The 19,125-nt window shown below is 38.5% G+C and overlaps 1 protein-coding gene across 3 annotated transcripts in view; it reads left to right on the top strand.

The window, feature by feature from the left end:
- Positions 1 to 19,125, top strand: part of TERB2 (telomere repeat binding bouquet formation protein 2) — a 65,911-nt gene that overhangs the window by 23,531 nt on the left and 23,255 nt on the right. For 2 of the 3 annotated variants that reach the window (XM_086319069.1, XM_086319068.1), the window contains exon 6: positions 8,455 to 8,543. In XM_086319069.1, coding sequence (XP_086175195.1) covers positions 8,455 to 8,543 — 89 coding nt within the window. Of the gene's footprint in view, positions 1 to 2,319; positions 2,520 to 8,454; positions 8,544 to 19,125 lie in introns of those variants that run through there. The other variant, XM_086319070.1, reaches the window with a different exon arrangement.

The raw sequence follows: 19,125 nt of genomic DNA, 5'->3' as shown, positions 1-19,125 counted from the left end.
CAGAATCCCAAGAAGTCTTGGTTAGCAACAAAGTCTGCTTGCAGTTTGGTATGGGATGCCTCTCTGGGGCTGCGATTGCCCCCTTCCGGCTCTGGCTGCCCTCACCTGTCTGTCTCCGGTGGGGGATCGGCCGGTCCACAGCCGGCTAGCTCTGCTCAGTCCTTTGTTCTGTGAGTGGGCCTTTGTTCTGGCGGTGTCTTAGATTAAGGCTTTTATAGTTATCCCGCAGTCTGGGTTACTATCTCAAGCTAGTTCCCTCAGATTGCTCTTGGGGCATTCAGGCCCGGTCCTTGCCCAAAGCAATGCAGCCCGCGCCTCCCTGTGCAGCCCCCCGCTTGCTTGTGGGGTTGCCAACATATGGGCTGCTGCTCTGTTGGGAGTTGCTGTTAGGCACCGTAATCTGTGGGTTTTAATTATTTATTTTTCCTCCCGGTTATTTTGACTTCTGAGATTCCAAGGCTCACCACAGACCCGCCGGAGAGAGTGTTTCCTGGTGTTTGGAAACTTCTTTTTTTTTTTTTTTAAGTATACATTTATTTCTTTTAATTGGAGGTTAATTACTTTACAATATTGTATTGGTTTTGCCATACATCAACATGAATCCGCCACAGGTATACACGTGTTCCCCATCCTGAAGCCCCCTCCCTTCTCCCTCCCCGTACCATCCCTCTGGGTGGGATGATTTGGGAGAATGGCATTGGAACTTCTCTCTTTTTTAAGACTCCCTTCCGGGGAGGGATCTCCTTCCCTACCTCTTTTGTCTCTCTTTTTATCTTTTGTCCTACCTCCTTTTGAAGACAATGGGCTGCCTTTCTGGGTGCCTGATGTCCTCTGCCAGCATTCAGAAGTTGTTTTGTGGAATTTACTCAGCATTCAAATGTTCTTTCGATGAATTTGTGGGAGAGAAAGTGGGCTCCCTGTCCTATTCCTCCACCATCTTAGGACCGCCTCCAGGAAATAGAGATTAAAAAGTAACTCCCAGTGATTCACTTGACTAGAGAAGATAACAGATGTGTGTTTTTTTTTTTTTCCTTCAAGAAATGGTTGTCCTGCAAAATGCAGAACCATAAGGAAAAGATTGATAATATGACTACCAAAACTATTTTAAACTTGTACCTGGAAATAGAAATATAAACCAAGTTAAAAGAAAAATATATACTTGAAAAAACATTTGACAAAAGCTGTTTTCCTTAATATACAAAGAGAGCTTACAAATCTGGGGGAAATATGTCTAATATTTTCCAGTAACAACAAAATAACAACAAAAATAAAGGTAGATGTCTTTCTTTGTGGAACCACCAGAGCGTGTAATATTGAACACTGAATGGTGAATTAGTTATTGAACACGTGCCAAATGAAAGACATTTATGAGCTAAGCCATTCACAGTATTTCATTTGATTCTCACAACTCTATAAGATAGATAAATAGTATTAGCCTTGTTTTACAATTGAGGAAACAGGTTCAGAGAGTTAAATAATTCACCCGGTATTATTTAAGTAGTGAAGGTAATTTGAAACCAATTCTAGAGTCCAAACTCTTAATCATTGTGCTGTTTTTCTTTCCCAGTATGTTCCCAAATCTTCTGAAAATGGCATGAATTTTTGCTTATTTTTCTTGTTCTTGTTTTATAATAAATGTAATGCATCTAGTTTGACAAAATGGAAAATACTAACAACAACAACAAGAATAAAGAAAATTTAAATTGTAAGCAAACCCACCACTCAGATAACCACCATCAACATTAGTACATTTCTTGCTAGTTTTATACAGATACACACATTAAATGGGCTTACCAGGTGGCACTAGTGGTAAAGAATCCAGCTGGCAATGCAGGAGATGTAAGAGACATGGGTTCCATCCCTAGGTCAGGAAGATCCCCTGGAGGAGGGCATGGCAACCCACTCCAGTATTCTTGCCTGGAAAATCTCATGGACAGAGGAGGCTGGTGGTTGAGAAACCAGACACATGAGCATAGACGTCCATAGGATTGCAAAGAGTTGGACATGACTAAAGCGAGTTCCATGTACACATTAAGTAGAGTTGAGGTCGGACAGCAGAGAGTCTGTCTCTTGATTTTCTGTTTATTATTGTATGGGCAGTTCCCCATTTTGAAAAACCTTATTTGATATTATGTCTGTAATGGCTGTATTGGCATTTAATCTTATTGTCTGTTTAACCACCTCCCTTTAAATTAAAAAAAATTTATAGTTTGCTATTCTCGTAGCACCTTCATAAGTATCTTTTTAAAAATAAATCTTTCTCCACTTTTTAGATAATTTTCTTTTTGTTTTTTTTTGGCTGCACCATGTTGCTTCCAGGATCTTCGTTTCTTGACCAGCTACTTGGCAGTGAAAGTACAGAGTCCTAACCACTGGACAGCCATGAAATTCCCTAGATAATTTTCTTAATGTAAATTCTCAGATGTGGATTTTATGATATTAATGAAACATGAATGTTTTTAAAGGCCATGATGCCTATTGTTAGTTGCTTCCCATAAAAGTAAAAATTTAAAAATCCCACCAGTGTTTGTCTCACTGCATCCTCATCAGTATATTAATAAGTCTTGTGCTAACTTAATAGATGAAAAATAGGTTCTTGGTTTAATTTGCATTTTTTATTAGATTACTAGTAGGTTTGAATCTTTTTTATTAGCATTTTACATGTCCTTTTCTATGACTTATTTTTACCCTTTCCTCATTTTCTACTGGGAGTCTTACTGTTTTTCTTATCAACTTGTCTGATACCTTTATATAATAGCTATATTATACTTTTTGTCACATTGCCACATATCCAGTTTGTCACATTGTTTCCTCAGATGTTTATCTGTCTTATATTTTTTGGAGACATAAGTTTTGAATTTTTACATTGTTAAACTAATCACTTTTCTTTTTCTTTTACTGCTTTTATGTCCAGAAAAGTCCTTTCCCATTTAGATATCAAATAGGTTTTTTATTCTGCAGGTATTCATTTTGTATATGGTATATGTTAACAGTTGAAGATCAAAATTTATTTCTGTCTTACAAATAAGTTTCCACCAGTTTTTTTAAAGTCATAAACACCTCTGTTTATTGAACACAAACTTGGTGAGCAATGGTGCCAATAGTTTTTATCCATACCTCAAATAACTGTCACAGAAAATGTAAAATTCACTGTTCTTTCCCCATTTTTAGACTTCTACCAGTTTTTTAGAATAAATCTATCTCCAGCTGATGTGTGATTTTCTTTGTCATATGTTGTTTTTAATATGTCTGGAGATCTGTTTTTAGGCTATGCTCTATTTCATAAATCTGTGGATTTGTTTTGATATTCTTCTAAGTTATATAACTTAAATACAATATTCTTTTAAGTTATTTAACTTTATGTATTTTAATACCTGACAAGGCATGTAAATACTAAACTCATTGCTGTCCTTTTAAAAATCTTTTCCTTAGTTCTTCATGCCTACTTATTATTTTCTATTGTCAAATTTTATTTTTAATAGATAATATATTCATATGGTTCAAAATTCAAGATACACAAAAGGGGAAACTATGAAATATACTCTTACCTCTGATGCAGGGTAGCTCCTCTCGGCCACTGCCCCTGCCCTTGGGCACAGGGTAGCTTGTCTCGGCCACTGCCTCTGCCAACCTAGATAGCATATTAAAAAGCAGAGACATTACTTTGCCAACAAAGGTCCGTCTAGTCAAGGCTATGGTTTTTCCAGTGGTCATGTATGGATGTGAGAGTTGGACTATAAAGAAAGCTGAGTGCAGAAGAATTGATGCTTTTTAACTGTGGAGAAGTTCACAGTTGATGCTTTTGTTGGAGAAGACTCTTGAGAGTCCCTTGGACTGCAAGGAGATCCAACCAGTCCATCCTAAAGGAGATCAGTCCTGGGTGTTCATTGGAAGGACTGATGTTGAAGCTGAAACTCCAATACTTAGGCCACCTGATGCGAAAAGCTGACTCATTTGAAAAGATCTTGATGCTGGGAAAGATTGAGGGCAGGAGGAGAAGGGGACAACAGAGGATGAGATGGTTGATTGGTGTCACCGACTCGATGGATGTGGGTTTGGGTAGACTCCAGGAGTTGGTGATGGACAGGGAGGCCTGGTGTGCTGCGGTTCATGGGGTCGCAAAGAGTCGGACATGACTGAGCAACTGAACTGAACTGAACTGATGAAATATACTGGCTTCTAGATAGCCCGTTTCCCTCCCAGAGGAACCAGTATTATCAGGTTCTTGTATATGTGTATACTGGCAAATTCAAGTAAATATTCTTCCTTTTCTTCATAGATAGTAATATTCTATAAACGTTGTTCAGCACCTTTCCTCTTTTTGCTTAATAATTTACCTTTTAGATCATTCCATGTTAACTACATAAAGAATGCTTTCATTTTTATGCTGTGTAGTATTTTATTATATGGATTTACCATAATTTATTTAACTTTTCCTCTTTTACTGGACTTGAGGTAATTTCTCATTTGCTGTTAAAATCAGTGCTTCAGTGATTGATCAAGTAATGTCATTTTGTATGTGTGCAAGTGTCTGTAGAGTAATTCTTAGAAGGGGGATTGCTGAGTCAGGAGTGTATACATTTTGTATCCTTGATAGGCCTTGTCAAATTGCCCTCTAAGAGGTTAAACCAACTTACATTCCAATTGATTTTGTATTTACATGGCTAGGGTAACCAGACATCCAGATTTGCTTGGGACAATCTTGGTTTTAGCACTGAAAAGCCCATGTCTGAGAAATCCCTCAATCCAGGGTAAACTGGGATAGTCACCATTCTTCTATACTTTCTCTGACACAGTGTGATAACATATTTCTACCTTCACATTAGCCTTTTTCTAATATATGTTACCCCTTCCCTCTTCTTTACCTCAGCAGATTCTGGCTTTTCTTTATTTTCCTCTACAGTGCCTGGTAGACCCATGCTACTTTGGAAATATAGACCTTGTTAAGACTTATCCTGTAGTGTGGCATTCCAGATGTGCTATGGGTAAAATAAGGTGAAGACTGTTTGCCAAAGAAATACATAATTTATATAAAAAATAAATTTCATAAATAAAAAATGGGTTTTGCATGCAGAAATTTTGTACTATATGTATTCATTCTTTTTTTAAAAGAAATTATTTATTTTTGTCTGCACTGGGTCTTTGCTGCTGTGCACAGGCTTTCTCTAGTTGCAGCGAGTGGACTTCTCATTGCAGTGGCTTCTCTTGTTGTGGGGCATGGGCTTGGCATGAGGGCTCAGTATTTTCAGCACAAGGGGCTTAGTTGCCCCATGGCATGTGAAATCTTCCCAGACCAGGGATCGAACCCGTGTCCCCTGCTTTGGCAGGTGGATTCCTAACCACTGGACAAAGTCCTGTATTCATTCTTTCTTACTAATATTTTCTTTAACGGCTCCTTGCGTTTTGTGTCATTTTTAAAGAAAGCCTTCTATGAGATTATTATTATTTTGCTATGGTTTTTCTTAATGATATTTTTAAATTGAAATCTTTGACACATTTCAAATATATCTTGGTGTAAGATGTGAGGTATGGATCTCACCTTCTTTTTTTTCTTCAGATAATTACTTACTTTTGTCTGTTGGTTTGAATGAATAATTTATCTCCCCCCTGCCACTGTATTGAAATGCCACCTTTATCCTAGGTTAAATCCCTTTAAGTATTTGGGTCTATTTCTGGACTTTATTATTAATATATTCTATTACATTCATTTGTCGTACAACAGTACCACTGTTTTAATTATTTATAATATTATTTAATATCTAGAGCTAGTTCCTCCTCCTTACTCTTTTCCAAATTTTCTTAGTTAACTATTCTTCCTGGTTTATTTTTCCATCTGAATTTTGATAGAATTTGAACCAGCCTGTTCATACTAAAAATTCCTGTTGTTATTTTTAGTAACATTACAAAAATTATAGGTTAATTTAGGGAAACTTTGACGCTGAACCTTCCTATCTGATAAAATGGTATATTTTTCCTCACTTGTTCAAGTTTTCTTTTGTGGACCTTAAAAATTTTTTTTCAGGGGACTTCCCTGGTGGTCTAGTGACTAAAAATCCGTGCTCCCAATGCAGGGGGCCCTAGTTAGATCCCTGGTCAGGGAGCTAGATCCTACATGCTGCAACTAAAGATCCCCCATGCTGCAACTAAGATCTGGTGTAGCCAAATAACTAGATAAATATTTATTTTTTTCATATTTTCTTCATATAAATCTTATATTTCTTTTAAGATTATTCCTAGGTATTTTTTCATGTTATTATAAATTTAATCTTACCTCCTGTTAGATCTTCTAACGTGATTGTTCCTGTGAATTTTAGAATTATTTCTTCTTGAGCACTAAAATCCCTTTGAAAATAATTGATAATTTTCAGTATTCCTATCCAAGACAATGCCTTTTTTGTTTTTATTTTTTGATATCTCAGTAAGGTTTCCTAATTTTTCTACACATAGAATCAGAAACTGCTTATTATGTTATTCCTAGATTTTTATGAACTTTGTTGCTATAGTGGATTGGATCATTTTTTCCATTTTATTTTCATTAGTCATCGCTGATACATAGAAAATTTATTTATTTTTGAGTATTTGTCTTACATTTACCCAATTGGAATCTTTAAGATTCTAAAAATATTTCAGTTTTTCCTCTTGGCTTTTCAGGGTACACATTTATATCATTTGTTAATAATGAAAGTATTTTTTCTTCCTTTTCTCTATATAGCTCTTCTATTTTAGTAGCTATCTCTTCCATTTCTTGCTTTTCCCTCCCATATCTCTTTCTGCTTGGCCAGAAATTTTAGAGCCATGGTAAATAATAACAATGATAATGGGTATCCTTGTTTAGTCCCTGACTTTTCTGGGAACATTGTTTTGCTTTATTTGTGGGACTCTTCCTAGATGAGCTATGGTTTCTCTATTTTCATTTCTTTTCTTTTAATTTATTGGCCATGCCTCATGGCATGCACGATCTTAGTTGCCCAACCAGAAATCAAATCCATGACCCCTGCAGTGGAAGCACAGAGTCCTAACCATTGGACCGCCAGGGAAGTCTCCAAGCTATAGTTTCTTTTAGATGGACTTTTAAACAAATTGAAAATAAAGTCTTTGTTATAACTCAATATAATTTTAGATATTTTTTAGGAAAATAAATTTAAGGATGACTTCAATGTTTTATTATTGAAGTTTTTATTCTCATACAGTTGTATTATCTATGGATTATATATAGTCTAAATATAGTAAACATTGCTATTGGGAGTTAGAAAACAAGATATTTCAGTTGAAAACTGCTTAGCTCTGTAAAAATTAGAATATAATTAATTATACTATATAACCACACTCAGAATAATTTAACTTTTTCTCTTTTTAACTCAGAGTCACTTAGTTTACCTCATGTTTTTTCCCAGACATCATTTTTTGCTTAAAATGTGCAAATACTAATTAATAGAGTTCCAGTTATTTGAACACAATAGCAGTAAATGTTACGATTATTTAAAATGGAGCCTTTTCTTTTAGAGTATTTAAAATTATATGTGTATTTATGTTTTTTATCTAATTATAAGGTATTATTGAATTATTATGCTTTAAAGAATATTGGGGAAAAGACCAGGTCTCTATTACTCAATAAATACTTGTTTTGTGAAGCAGTCAAGAAAACCAAAAATATCTGTTCAGTTCAGTTCAGTCAGTCAGTCATGTCTGACTCTTTGCGACCCCATGAATCACAGCATGCCAGGCCTCTCTGTCCATCACCAGCTCCCAGAGTTTACTCAAACTCTTGTCCATTGAGTCAGTGATGCCATCCAACCATCTCATCCTCTGTTGTCCCCTTCTCCTCCCTCCTTCAGTCTTTCCCAGCATCAGGGTTTTTTTTTTTCACATCAGTCAGTTCTTTGCATCAGGTGGCCAGAGTATTGGAGTTTCAGCTTCAGCATCAGTCCTTCCAGTGAACATTCAGGATTTATTTCCTTTAGGATGGACTGATTGGATCTCCTTGTTGTCCAAGGGACTCAAAAGAATGTTGTCCAACACCACAGTTCAAAGGTATCAATTCTTTGGTGCTCAGCTTTCTTTACAGTCCAACTCTCACATCCATACATGACTACTGGATAAACCATAGCTTTGACTAGCTGGACCTTTGCTGGCAAAGTAATGTCTCTGCTTTTTAATATGCTGTCTGGGTTGGTCATAACTTCCAAGGAGCAAGCATCTTTTAATTTTATGGCTGCAGTCACCATCTGCAGTGATTTTGAAGCCCCCCAAAATATAGTCTGTCACTGTTTCCAGTGTTTCCCCGTCTGTTTGGAAGCACAAAAGAAGTTCATAGTTAATGTTTCACCTAATAAGACTGAAGTCTTATCACAGAGCAATACATTGCTATACATATTGCCTGGAATAATTTCTAATTTGTATAACAAGTCCAAAAAACAAATATAAATATGACTTTCTATATGTTTCATTTTATAGCACAGAAAAGCATTTTATAAGGACTCCAGTTGTAGAAAAGCAGATGTACTTTCCTCTTCAGCACTATCCAGTGAACAACATGGTAACAGGTAATTTAAAATATAATTTAGAGTCAACTCAAGTAGGAAAGAAACAAGGGAATATCTTGTACAAAGTCTAACTTCCCTGTCATACACACTAATAGGAGAACCTCATCACACATTAAATAAATTAATCTGCAGAACTGACCCAAAATAGGCCCTGTATTTCCTGTGTTAAAATGCTGGTCTATTGGTAAGGTGGAAACACATCCGTGTTTACATAAGACAGTTCCAGTTTATGCCTGTTGTCCTGGCATCAACTTTTGCTCTTAAGTGTCCCAATTTGGAAAATTAATTGTATAAAATGTTAGTGTTAGTTGCTCAGTCATGCCCAACTCTTTGCGGCCCCCTGGACTGTAGGCCCCCAGTTTCCTTTGTCCATGGAATTCTCCAGTCAAGAATACTGGAGTGGGTAGCCATTCCTTTCTCCAGGGGATCTTCCCGACTCATGGATCAGGTCTCCTGCATAGTAGGCAGATTCTTACCATCTGAGCCACCAGGGAAGCCATATTAATTGCTTGAACAATCCTAATTATATAGTTTCCTTTGAGAATCTGATGAAACATAGGTCCCTTCCCCTAAGCATGCATACATACAAACATAACACATAAACTTTACATATAATTTAAAGAGGCTCACATGTGCCCAGAAGCCCTTTCATGGGTCACCCAGATGTTGAAAGACTTCATATTTATAGGTTTTCTAGTGCCCAGCATAAAAAGAAGACAGTTAATTGAGGCTGACATTGAGAGGGTGCAAACAAAAGAGCTAGTTGAAAAGTGGCCTTTGAAATTTGAATAGTGTTAAGTGAGGCAAAGTAGGAAATATTATTTGGATAATTTGATGTGGGTAGTATTTAGTAGGGTCATTGTTAATTTTAAAAATAGAGGATTTAAAAAATTTGTTTTTAAAACACTACAATTAAAATGTGTGGACTTTTGGATGTTTCATTATAAAATCATTTGTATATTTATCATTTTATCTTTTTTAGCAGTGTCATAATTACCTCTTGCAACTAGTTTACAAATTCCTAATGTCTTCTATCATATTACTATTCATCTAACTAAGTTTATCTATCCAATTGTTTTATTAGTTTTTTCCTTCTATTCATTTGAGTAATATAAATGGCCTTCAGAAAAGCAATTAAGAACTTTGAATGTATAGTTTGGGGCTGAGTGTTGGAGATATCAAAGAAAACTTCTATTCCAACTATGATAGTAGAAAAGTCAGTTCTGGAACTCTTAGGAGCATTTTTTTTTTTTTTAACAGATTCAACAGGTTTTATTGCTTCATATGGTACATTCTTTTTTTTTAAATATAAATTTATTTATTTTAATTGGAGGTTAATTACTTTACAATATTGTATTGGTTTTGCCGTACATCAACATGAATTCACCACAGGTATACACGTGTTCCCCATCCTGAACCCCCCTCTTTCCTCCTTCCCCATACCATCCCTCTGGGTCATCCCAGTGCACCACCCCCAAGCATCCAGTATCATGCATCAAACCTGGACTGGCGATTCGTTTCATATATGATATTATACATGTTTCAATGCCATTCTCCCTAATCATCCCATCCTCACCCTCTCCCACAGAGTCCAAAAGACTATTGTATACATCTGTGTCTCTTTTGCTGTCTCGCTTACAGGGTTATCATTACCATCTTTCTAAATTCCATATATATGTGTTAGTATACTGTATTGGTGTTTTTCTTTCTGGCTTACTTCACTCTGTATAATAGGCTCCAGTTTTATCCACCTCATTAGAACTGATTCAAATGTATTCTTTTTAATGGCTGAGTAATACTCCATTGTGTATATGTACCACAGCTTTCTTATCCATTCATCTGCTGATGGACATCTAGGTTGCTTCCATGTCCTGGCTATTATAAACAGTGCTGCGATGAACATTGGGGTACATGTGTCTCTTTAAATTCTGGTTTCCTCAGTGTATATGCCCACAGTGGGATTTCTGGGTCATAAGGCAGTTCTATTTCCAGTTTTTTAAGGAATCTCCACACTGTTCTCCATAGTGGCTGCACTAGTTTGCATTCCCACCAACAGTGTAAGAGGGTTCCCTTTTCTCCACACCCTCTCCAGAATTTATTGCTTGTAGACTTTTGGATCACAGCCATTGTGACTGGCGTGAAATGGTACCTCATTGTGGTTTTGATTTGCATTTCTCTGATAATGAGTGACGTTGAGCATCTTTTCATGTGTTTGTTAGCCATCTGTAATGTATGTCTTCTTTGGAGAAATGTCTATTTAGTTCTCTGGCCCATTTTTTGATTGGGTCGTTTATTTTTCTGGAATTGAGCTGCAGGAGTTGCTTGTATATTTTTGAGATTAGTTGTTTGTCAGTTGCTTCATTTGCTATTATTTTCTCCCATTCTGAAGACTGTCTTTTCACCTTGCTTATAGTTTCCTTTGTTGTGCAGAAGCTTTTAAGTTTAATTAGATCCCATTTGTTTATTTTTGCTTTTATTTCCAATATTCTGGGAGGTGGGTCATAGAGGATCCTGCTGTGATTTACGTCAGAGAGTGTTTTGCCTATGTTCTCCTCTAGGGTTTTTATAGTTTCTGGTCTTACGTTGAGATCTTTAATCCATTTTGAGTTTATTTTTGTGTATGGTGTTAGAAAGTGTTCTAGTTTCATTCTTTTACAAGTGGTTGACCAGTTTTCCCAGCACCACTTGTTAAAGAGATTGTCTTTAATCCATTGTATATTCTTGCCTCCTTTGTCAAAGATAAGGTGTCCATAGGAGCAATTGTTGACTGCAAAGGACAGTGAACTAAGAAGAAGTACAGTTGCCCTTTGGATAGCAAGCGTTTGAACTTCCAGGGTCCACGTATATGAGGGTTTTTAAAATAAATGCTACAGTTCTACATAATCTGCAGCTGGTTGAGTTTGCAGATGTAGAACCACAGATAAAGAGGAACATTGAATCTCCAGGGCCATACATTGTAAGTGGATTTTTGACTGCTGGAAGAGTTGGCACCCTTAACCCCCCCATTATTTGGAAGGTCAACTGTACTTAAGTACTACGATTGGGAGTAGCTGATTGCTGCCTAGATTTTTCCCTAGATCTAAATATTCAGATAAGATGTAGGTACCTTAAACCATGGATGGTTATGGTATAGTATTGGTATTGATTTTGCTTCAGGCAGCTCCATCACCACTAAATGTCTTTTGCTCATTTGGATTTACTGACTGCTTGATAACATAAAGACCAATAATATTAAAATCAGCCATGCAATAAAGACAAACGCTTAGATTTGGACAAGTAACAGTGCTGTTCTATATCTCATTGCCATCTTACTGTTTAAAAAGACATGGAAGTGTTATATAAAACAAACTAAAAAAGAACTATAGGGATGTCTCTGGTGGACCAGTGGTTAAGACTCAGGGCTTCCAATACAAGGGGCCTGGGTTTGATCCCTGGCTTCCCAGGTGGCACTAGTGATAAAGAACCCACCTGCCAGTGCAGGAGTTGTAAGAGACATGGGTTTGATCCCTCAGTCAGGAAGATCTCCTGGAGGAGGAAATGGCACCCCACTCTAGCACTCTTGCCTAGAGAATCCCATGGACAGAGGAGCCTGGAAGTTACAGTCCATAGGGTCACAAAGAGTCCGATGCAATTTAGCACACAGGCAGAGAGCTAGATCCCACGCGCCACCACTAAGATCCAGTGCAGCCAAATAAAATTATTAAAAACTGTAAAAATAATCCTTAGTCATCTTTAAAGTATAATTTTAACCTGTGGTAAGCTGGTATTGATTTTATTGGTAGAACTAAAGTAAAATCTTCTAATTTTTTAATTTGTGAAGTTGAATAATTATTTTTTTCTTTCTAATACTGCATTAAATTTAAAAATAGTACTTTCTTGGAAGAAAGCTTTATTTAAAAAATAATTTAATTGTTTTTAATTTTGACATAAAGTGACAGTCTTTCCTTTTTTATCATGCCCATTTACCTGTACAGGAAGAAATAACTTCCTGTTGAGAAAATCAGCATGTGTTAATTGAAAATGTAGGGAAGTGGTAATCTGATTGAAAATGTAAGGCTGCAGTATTCTAATTTAGCAGTGTGATCAACATTTGTGACTATAACTTTACTGTCTCTTCCTCAAAATGGGTTGAGTTCAACTCAGTGAATGTTAAATCTCTTAAAATAAATCTAATTATATGTCTGGTTTTAGAAAATACAAGTTGGAGCTATACCCTAGAACAGGGTTTCTCAGTCCTGGAACTGTCATATATGGCATTTTCAGTTCAGTTCAGTCACTCAGTCGTGTCCGACTCTTTGCAACCCCATGGACTGCAGCACGCCAGGCTTCCTTGTCCATCACCAAGTCCTGGGGCCTACTCAAACTTGTGTCCATTGAGTCGGTGATGCCATCCAACCATCTCATCCTCTGTCATCCCCTTCTCCTCCTGCCTTCAATCTTTCCCAGCGTCAGGGTCTTTTCAAATCAGTCAGTTCTTTGCATCATGGGGCCAAAATATTGGAGTTTCAGCTTTAGCATCAGTCTTTCCAGTGAATATTCATGATTGATTTCCTTTAGGATGGACTGGTTGGATCTTCTTGCTGTCCAAGGGACTCTCAAGAGTCTTCTCTAACACCACAGTTCAAAAGCATCAGTTCTTTGGTGCTCAGCTTTCTTTATAGTCCAACTCTCACATCCATACATGACTACTGGAAAAACCATAGCTTTGAAATTGACGGACCTTTGTTGGCATTTTAGGCCAGATGATTCTTTGTTGTAGAGAGCAACCCTGGCCAGTGCCCATTAGATGCCAGTAGCACCCCATCCAGAAACATGCCCCTCTCCACCACATGACCCCCATGTTGTGACAACCAGACATATATCCAGGTGTTACCAGTGTCCCATAAAATATCAAAGTTTTTTTGGTCTGTTTTTTGTTTATTTTTTGCTTATGATGGGAATTAAGTTCTCTCAGTCTGCTGTCACTGGTTATAACCATAATAAAAAATTCTGATTAATAGCTCCATATGTGGCTTCCCAGTGGCTCAGTGGTAAAGAATCTGCATGCAATGCAGGAGATGCAGGAGACACCAGTTTGATCTCTGGGTCAGGAAGATCCCCTGGAGGAGGGCATGGCAACCCACTCCAGTATTCATGGTGGGAAAAGCCTATGGACAAAGGAGCCTGGAGGGCTATGGTCCACAGGGTTGTAGAATCAGACATGACTGAAGCAACTGAGCACATATAGTTAATAAAAAGGAAAAGAATAACTAATAGTGATAAATTTCTTGCAGGCAAAAAATTTCAATCCTAGACCCCCATGCATTAAAGTGTGAAGTCTTAACTCCTGTCTACCAGGGAAGTCCCCAAACCAAAAAGTTCTGATAATTAAAAGTTTGGGAACTTATAAGAGATACTTTATTAGTTACATATTCAGTTCAATTCAGTTCAGTCGCTCAGTCGTGTCTGACTCTTTGTGATCCCATGGGCTGCAGCATGCCAGGCCTCCCTGTCCATCACCAACTCCCGGAGTTTACTCAAACTCATGTCCATTGAGTTGATGATGCCATCCAACCATCTCATCCTCTGTTGTCCCCTTCTCCTCCTGCCTTCAACCTTTCCCAGCATCAGGGTCTTTTCAAATGAGTCAACTCTTCTCATCAGGTGACCAAAGTATTGGAGTTTCAGCTTCAACATTAGTCCTTCCAATGAACATTCAGGACTGATCTCCTTTAGGATGGACTGGTTGGATCTCCTTGCAGTCCAAGGGACTCTCAAGAGTCTTCTCCAACACCACAGTTCAAAAGCATCAATTCTTCAGTGCTCAGCTTTCTTTATAGTCCAACTCTCACATCTATACGTGACTACTGGAAAAACCATAGCCTTGACTAGACAGAACTTTGTTGGCAAAGTAATGTCTCTGCTTTTGAATATGTTGTCTATGTTGGTCATAACTTTTCTTCCGAGGAGTAAGCATCTTTTTATTTCATGGCTGCAGTCACTGTCTGCAGTGATTTTGGAGCCCCCCAAAATAAAGTCTGCCACTGTTTCCTCTGTTTCCCCATCTATTTGCCATGAAGTGATGGGACTGAATGCCATGATCTTTGTTTTCTAAATGTTGAGTTTTAAGCCAACTTTTTCATTCTCCTCTTTCACTTTCATCAAGAGGATCTTTAGTTCTTCTTTGCTTTCTGCCATAAGGATGGTGTCATCTGAATATCTGAGATTATTGATATTTCTTCCAGCAATCTTAATTCCAGCTTGTGCTTCATCCAGCCCAGCATTTCTCATGATATACTCTGCATTTAAATTAAATAAGCATGGTGCCAATATATAGCCTTGATGTACTCCTTTTCCTATTTGGAACCAGTCTGTTGTTCCATGTCCACTTCTAACTGTTGCTTCCTGACCTGCATAAAAGTTTTTCAAGAGGCAGGTCAGGTGGTCTGGTACTCCCATCTCTTTCAGACTTTTCCACAGTTTATTGTGATCCACACAGTCAAAGGCTTTGGCATAGTCAACAAAGCAGAAATAGGTGTTTTTCTGGAACTCTCTTGCTTTTTCGATGATCCAGCGGATGTTTTCAATTTGGTCTCTGGTTCCTCTGCCTTTTCTAAAACCAGCTTGAACATCTGGATGTTTATGGGTCACGTACTGCTGAAGCCTGGCTTGGAGAATTGTGAGCATTACTTTATTAGCGTGTGAGATGAGTGCAATTGTGCAGTAGTTTGAGCATTCTTTGGCATTGCCTTTCTTTGGGATTGGAATGAAAACTGACCTTTTCCAGTCCTGTGGCCACTGCTGAGTTTTCCTAATTTGCTGGCATATTGAGTGCAGCACTTTCACAGCATCATCTTTCAGGATTTGAAATAGCTCAACGGGAATTCCATCACCTCCACTAGCTTTTTTCGTAGTGATGCTTTCTAAGGCCCACTTGACTTTACATTCCAGGATGTCTGGCTCTAGGTGAGTGATCACACCATCACGATTATCTTGGTTGTGAAGATCTTTTTTGTACAGTTCTTCTGTGTATTCTTGCCATCTCTTCTTAATATCTTCTGCTTCTGTTAGGTCCGTACCATTTCTGTCCTTTATCGAGTCCATCTTTGCATGAAATGTTCCCTTGGTATCTCTAATTTTGTTGAAGAGATCTCTAGTCTTTCCCATTCTATTGTTTTCCTCTATTTCTTTGCATTCATCACTGAGGAAGGCTTTCTTATCTCTTCTTGCTATTCTTTTGAACTCTGAATTCAGATGCTTATATCTTCCCTTTTTCCTTTGCTTTTTGATTCTCTTCTTTTCACAGATATTTGTAAGGCCTCCCTGACAGCCATTTTGCTTTTTTGCATTTCTTTTCCATGGGGATGGTCCTGATCCCTGTCTCCTGTACAATGTCACGAACCTCTGTCCGTAGTTCATCAGGCACTCTATCTATCAGATCTAGTCCCTTAAATCTATTTCTCACTTCCACTGTATAATCATAAGAGATTTGATTTAGGTCATATCTGAATGGTCTAGTGGTTTTCCCCACTTTCTTCAATTTAAGTCTGAATTTGGCAATAAGGAGTTCATGATCAGAGCCAGTCAGTTCCCGGTCTTGTCTTTGCTGGCTGTGTAGAGCTTCTCCATCTTTGGCTGCAAAGAATATAATCAATCTGATTTCAGTGTTGACCATCTGGTGATGTCCATGTGTAGGGTCTTCACTTGTGTTGTTGGAAAAGGGTGTTTGCTATGACCAGTGCATTCTCTTGGGAGAACTCTATTACCCTTTGCTCTGCTTCATTCTGTACTCCAAGGCCAAATTTGCCTGTTACTCCAGGTGTTTCTTGACTCCCTACTTTTGCATTCCAGTAGCCTGTAATGAAAAGAACATCTTTTTTGGGTGTTCATTCTACAAGGTCTTGTAGGTCTTCATAGAACTGTTTAACTTCAGCTTCTTCAGCATTACTGGTCGGGGCATAGACTTGGATTACTGTGATATTCCAAGGTTTGCCTTGGAAATGAACAGAGATCATTCTGTCCTTTTTGAGATTGCATCCAAGTACTGCTTTTCGGACTCTTGTTTACTCTGATGGCTACTCCATTTCTTCTAAGGGATTCTTGCCCACAGTAGTAGATATAATGGTCATCTGACGTAAATTCACCCATTGCAGTCCATTTTATATCGCTGATTCCTAAAATATCGACATTCACTCTTGCCATCTCCTGTTTGATCACTTCCGATTTGCCTTGATTCATGGACCTAACATCCCAGGTTCCTATGCAATATTGCTCTTTACAGCATTGGAGTTTGCTTCCATCATCAGTCACATCTATAACTGGGTGTTGTTTTTGCTTTGGGTCCATCTCTTCATTTTTTCTGGAGTTATTTCTCCACTGATCTCCAGTAGCATATTGGGCACCTACAGACCTGAGGAGTGCATCTTTCAATGTCCTATCTTTTTGCCTTTTCATACTGTTCATGGAGTTCTCAAGGCAAGAATACTGAAATGGTTTGCCATTCCCTTCTCCATTTATATATTGCTGTGTAACAAATTGCTTCAAAACTTAGCAGCTTAAGACAGTGAACACTTATTATTTTATAGTTTCTGAGGACTAGGAATCCAGGAGCATCTTAGTTGGATGGTGGTAGTTTAGTTGCTAAGTTGTGTCCAACTCTTGTGACCCCATGGACTATAGCCTGCTATGGTCCTCTGTCCATGGGATTTCCCAGGCAAACATACTGGAGTGGGTTGCTGTTTCCTCCTCTAGGGGATCTTCCCGACCCAGGAATAGAACCCAGGTGTCTTGCATTGCAGGCAGATTCTTTACTGAGTGAGCTACGAGAGAAGCCTTAGTTGTATACTTATGTCTAATAATCTCTAGTAAGGTTGTAGTCGGAGAAGGCAATGGCACCCCACTCCAGTACTCTTGCCTGGAAAATCCCATGGACGGAGGAGCCTGGTAGGCTGCAGTCCATGGGGTCGCTAAAAGTCGAACATGACTGAGCGACTTCCCTTTCACTTTTCACTTTCATGCATTGGAGAAAGAAATGGCAACCCACTCCAGTATTCTTGCCTGGAGAATCCCAGGGACGGCGAAGCCTGGTGGTCTGCCGTCTATGGGGTCCAACAGAGTCGGACATGACTGAAGTGACTTAGCAGTAGCAGTAGCAAGGTTGTAGTCAGTTTGTCAGCTAGTTTGCAGTCATTTTCAGTTCAGTTCAGTTGCTCAGTCGTGTCCGACTCTTTGTGACCCCATGAATCGCAGCATGCCAGGCCTTCCTGTCCATCACCAACTCCTGGAGTTCACTCAGACTCACATCCATCGAGTCAGTGATGCCATCCAGCCATCTCATCCTCTGTCGTCCCCTTCTCCTCCTGCCCCCAATCCCTCCCAGCATCAGAGTCTTTTCCAATGAGTCAACTCTTCGCATGAGGTGGCCAAAGTACTGGAGTTTCAGCTTTAGCATCATTCCTTCCAAAGAAATCCCAGCGCTGATTTCCTTCAGAATGGACTGGTTGGATCTCCTTGCAGTCCAGAGGACTCTCAAGAGTCTTCTCCAACACCACAGTTCAAAAGCATCAATTCTTCAGCGCTCAGCTTTCTTCACGGTCCAACTGTCACATCCATACCTGACCACTGGAAAAACCATAGACATTTTAGGGACAGGAAAATCCATTTCAAAGCTTATGCATATGGTTGTTGGCAGGCTTTGGGTTCTTGTTGGGTTTTGGCAAAAGGCTTAGCTCTCACCAAGTGGACTTCCATAAGGGCTGTTCACAACGTGGTAGCTTGCTTTCCTCAGAATGAGAAATGCAAGTGCGAGAAAGAGTGTGTCGAAGACAGAAGCCAGTGTCTTTTCTATATCCTATTCTCAGAAGGGACATATCATTACTTCTGCCAAGTGCTGCCAGTCATACAGAACAACCCAATTACAAAGTGGGAGGAGCCTATACAAATTTATGAATACCAGGAGATAGGGATCCTTCAGGGCCATCTGAGGGGCTGGCTACCACAGACTCATATAGAATTGTCCACCAAGAATGTCTTTCCTAGGAACTCTCTTTTCTTCTCAATTATTTTGGGTTACATTTTCTAAAACATGAGCTAGTTCCTACCCCAAACAGTTGCTTTGGGAATGAATACCTGACTTGAGCTGGACCAATCACAGTTCTTTGGATTTCTAGACATGGAGTGCAGCAAGTAATGTCCTTCTTATTCAAGTGACCATAGCTCTAAGATATAAAACTTGAGAGCTATTGGTGGCCATATTTTCTACCCTGTAAAGAAAGTCAGCTTGTGTTGAGAAGAAAATTAATTTAAATTAATATGTATAGGAAAAAACTGGAGATCAGTGAGACAGCCATGAGAGCTAGTTATTTCTGAGGCTTAGCAATATGTATGCCTTCCTCATAGTTTGGTTGATATTGCAGTGTCTCTCCAGTAAACTCACCTTCATCTAGTTTATTTATTTTTTTAATTTTTTAAAATAGGTTTTTTTTGGAGTATAGTCATTTTACAATGTTGTTTTCATTTCTGCTGTATAGCAAAGTGAATAAACTGTGTGTATATGTATATCCCCACTTCTTTGGATTTCCTTCCAGTTAGGTCACCACAGAAC

Source organism: Bos grunniens, chromosome 10 (assembly GCF_055505025.1).
Source record: "Bos grunniens cultivar Pamir isolate PY7600 chromosome 10, Bosgru_T2T1.0, whole genome shotgun sequence".
Taxonomy (NCBI): Eukaryota; Metazoa; Chordata; class Mammalia; order Artiodactyla; family Bovidae; genus Bos; species Bos grunniens.
This window is presented reverse-complemented; position numbering and strand designations above follow the sequence as displayed.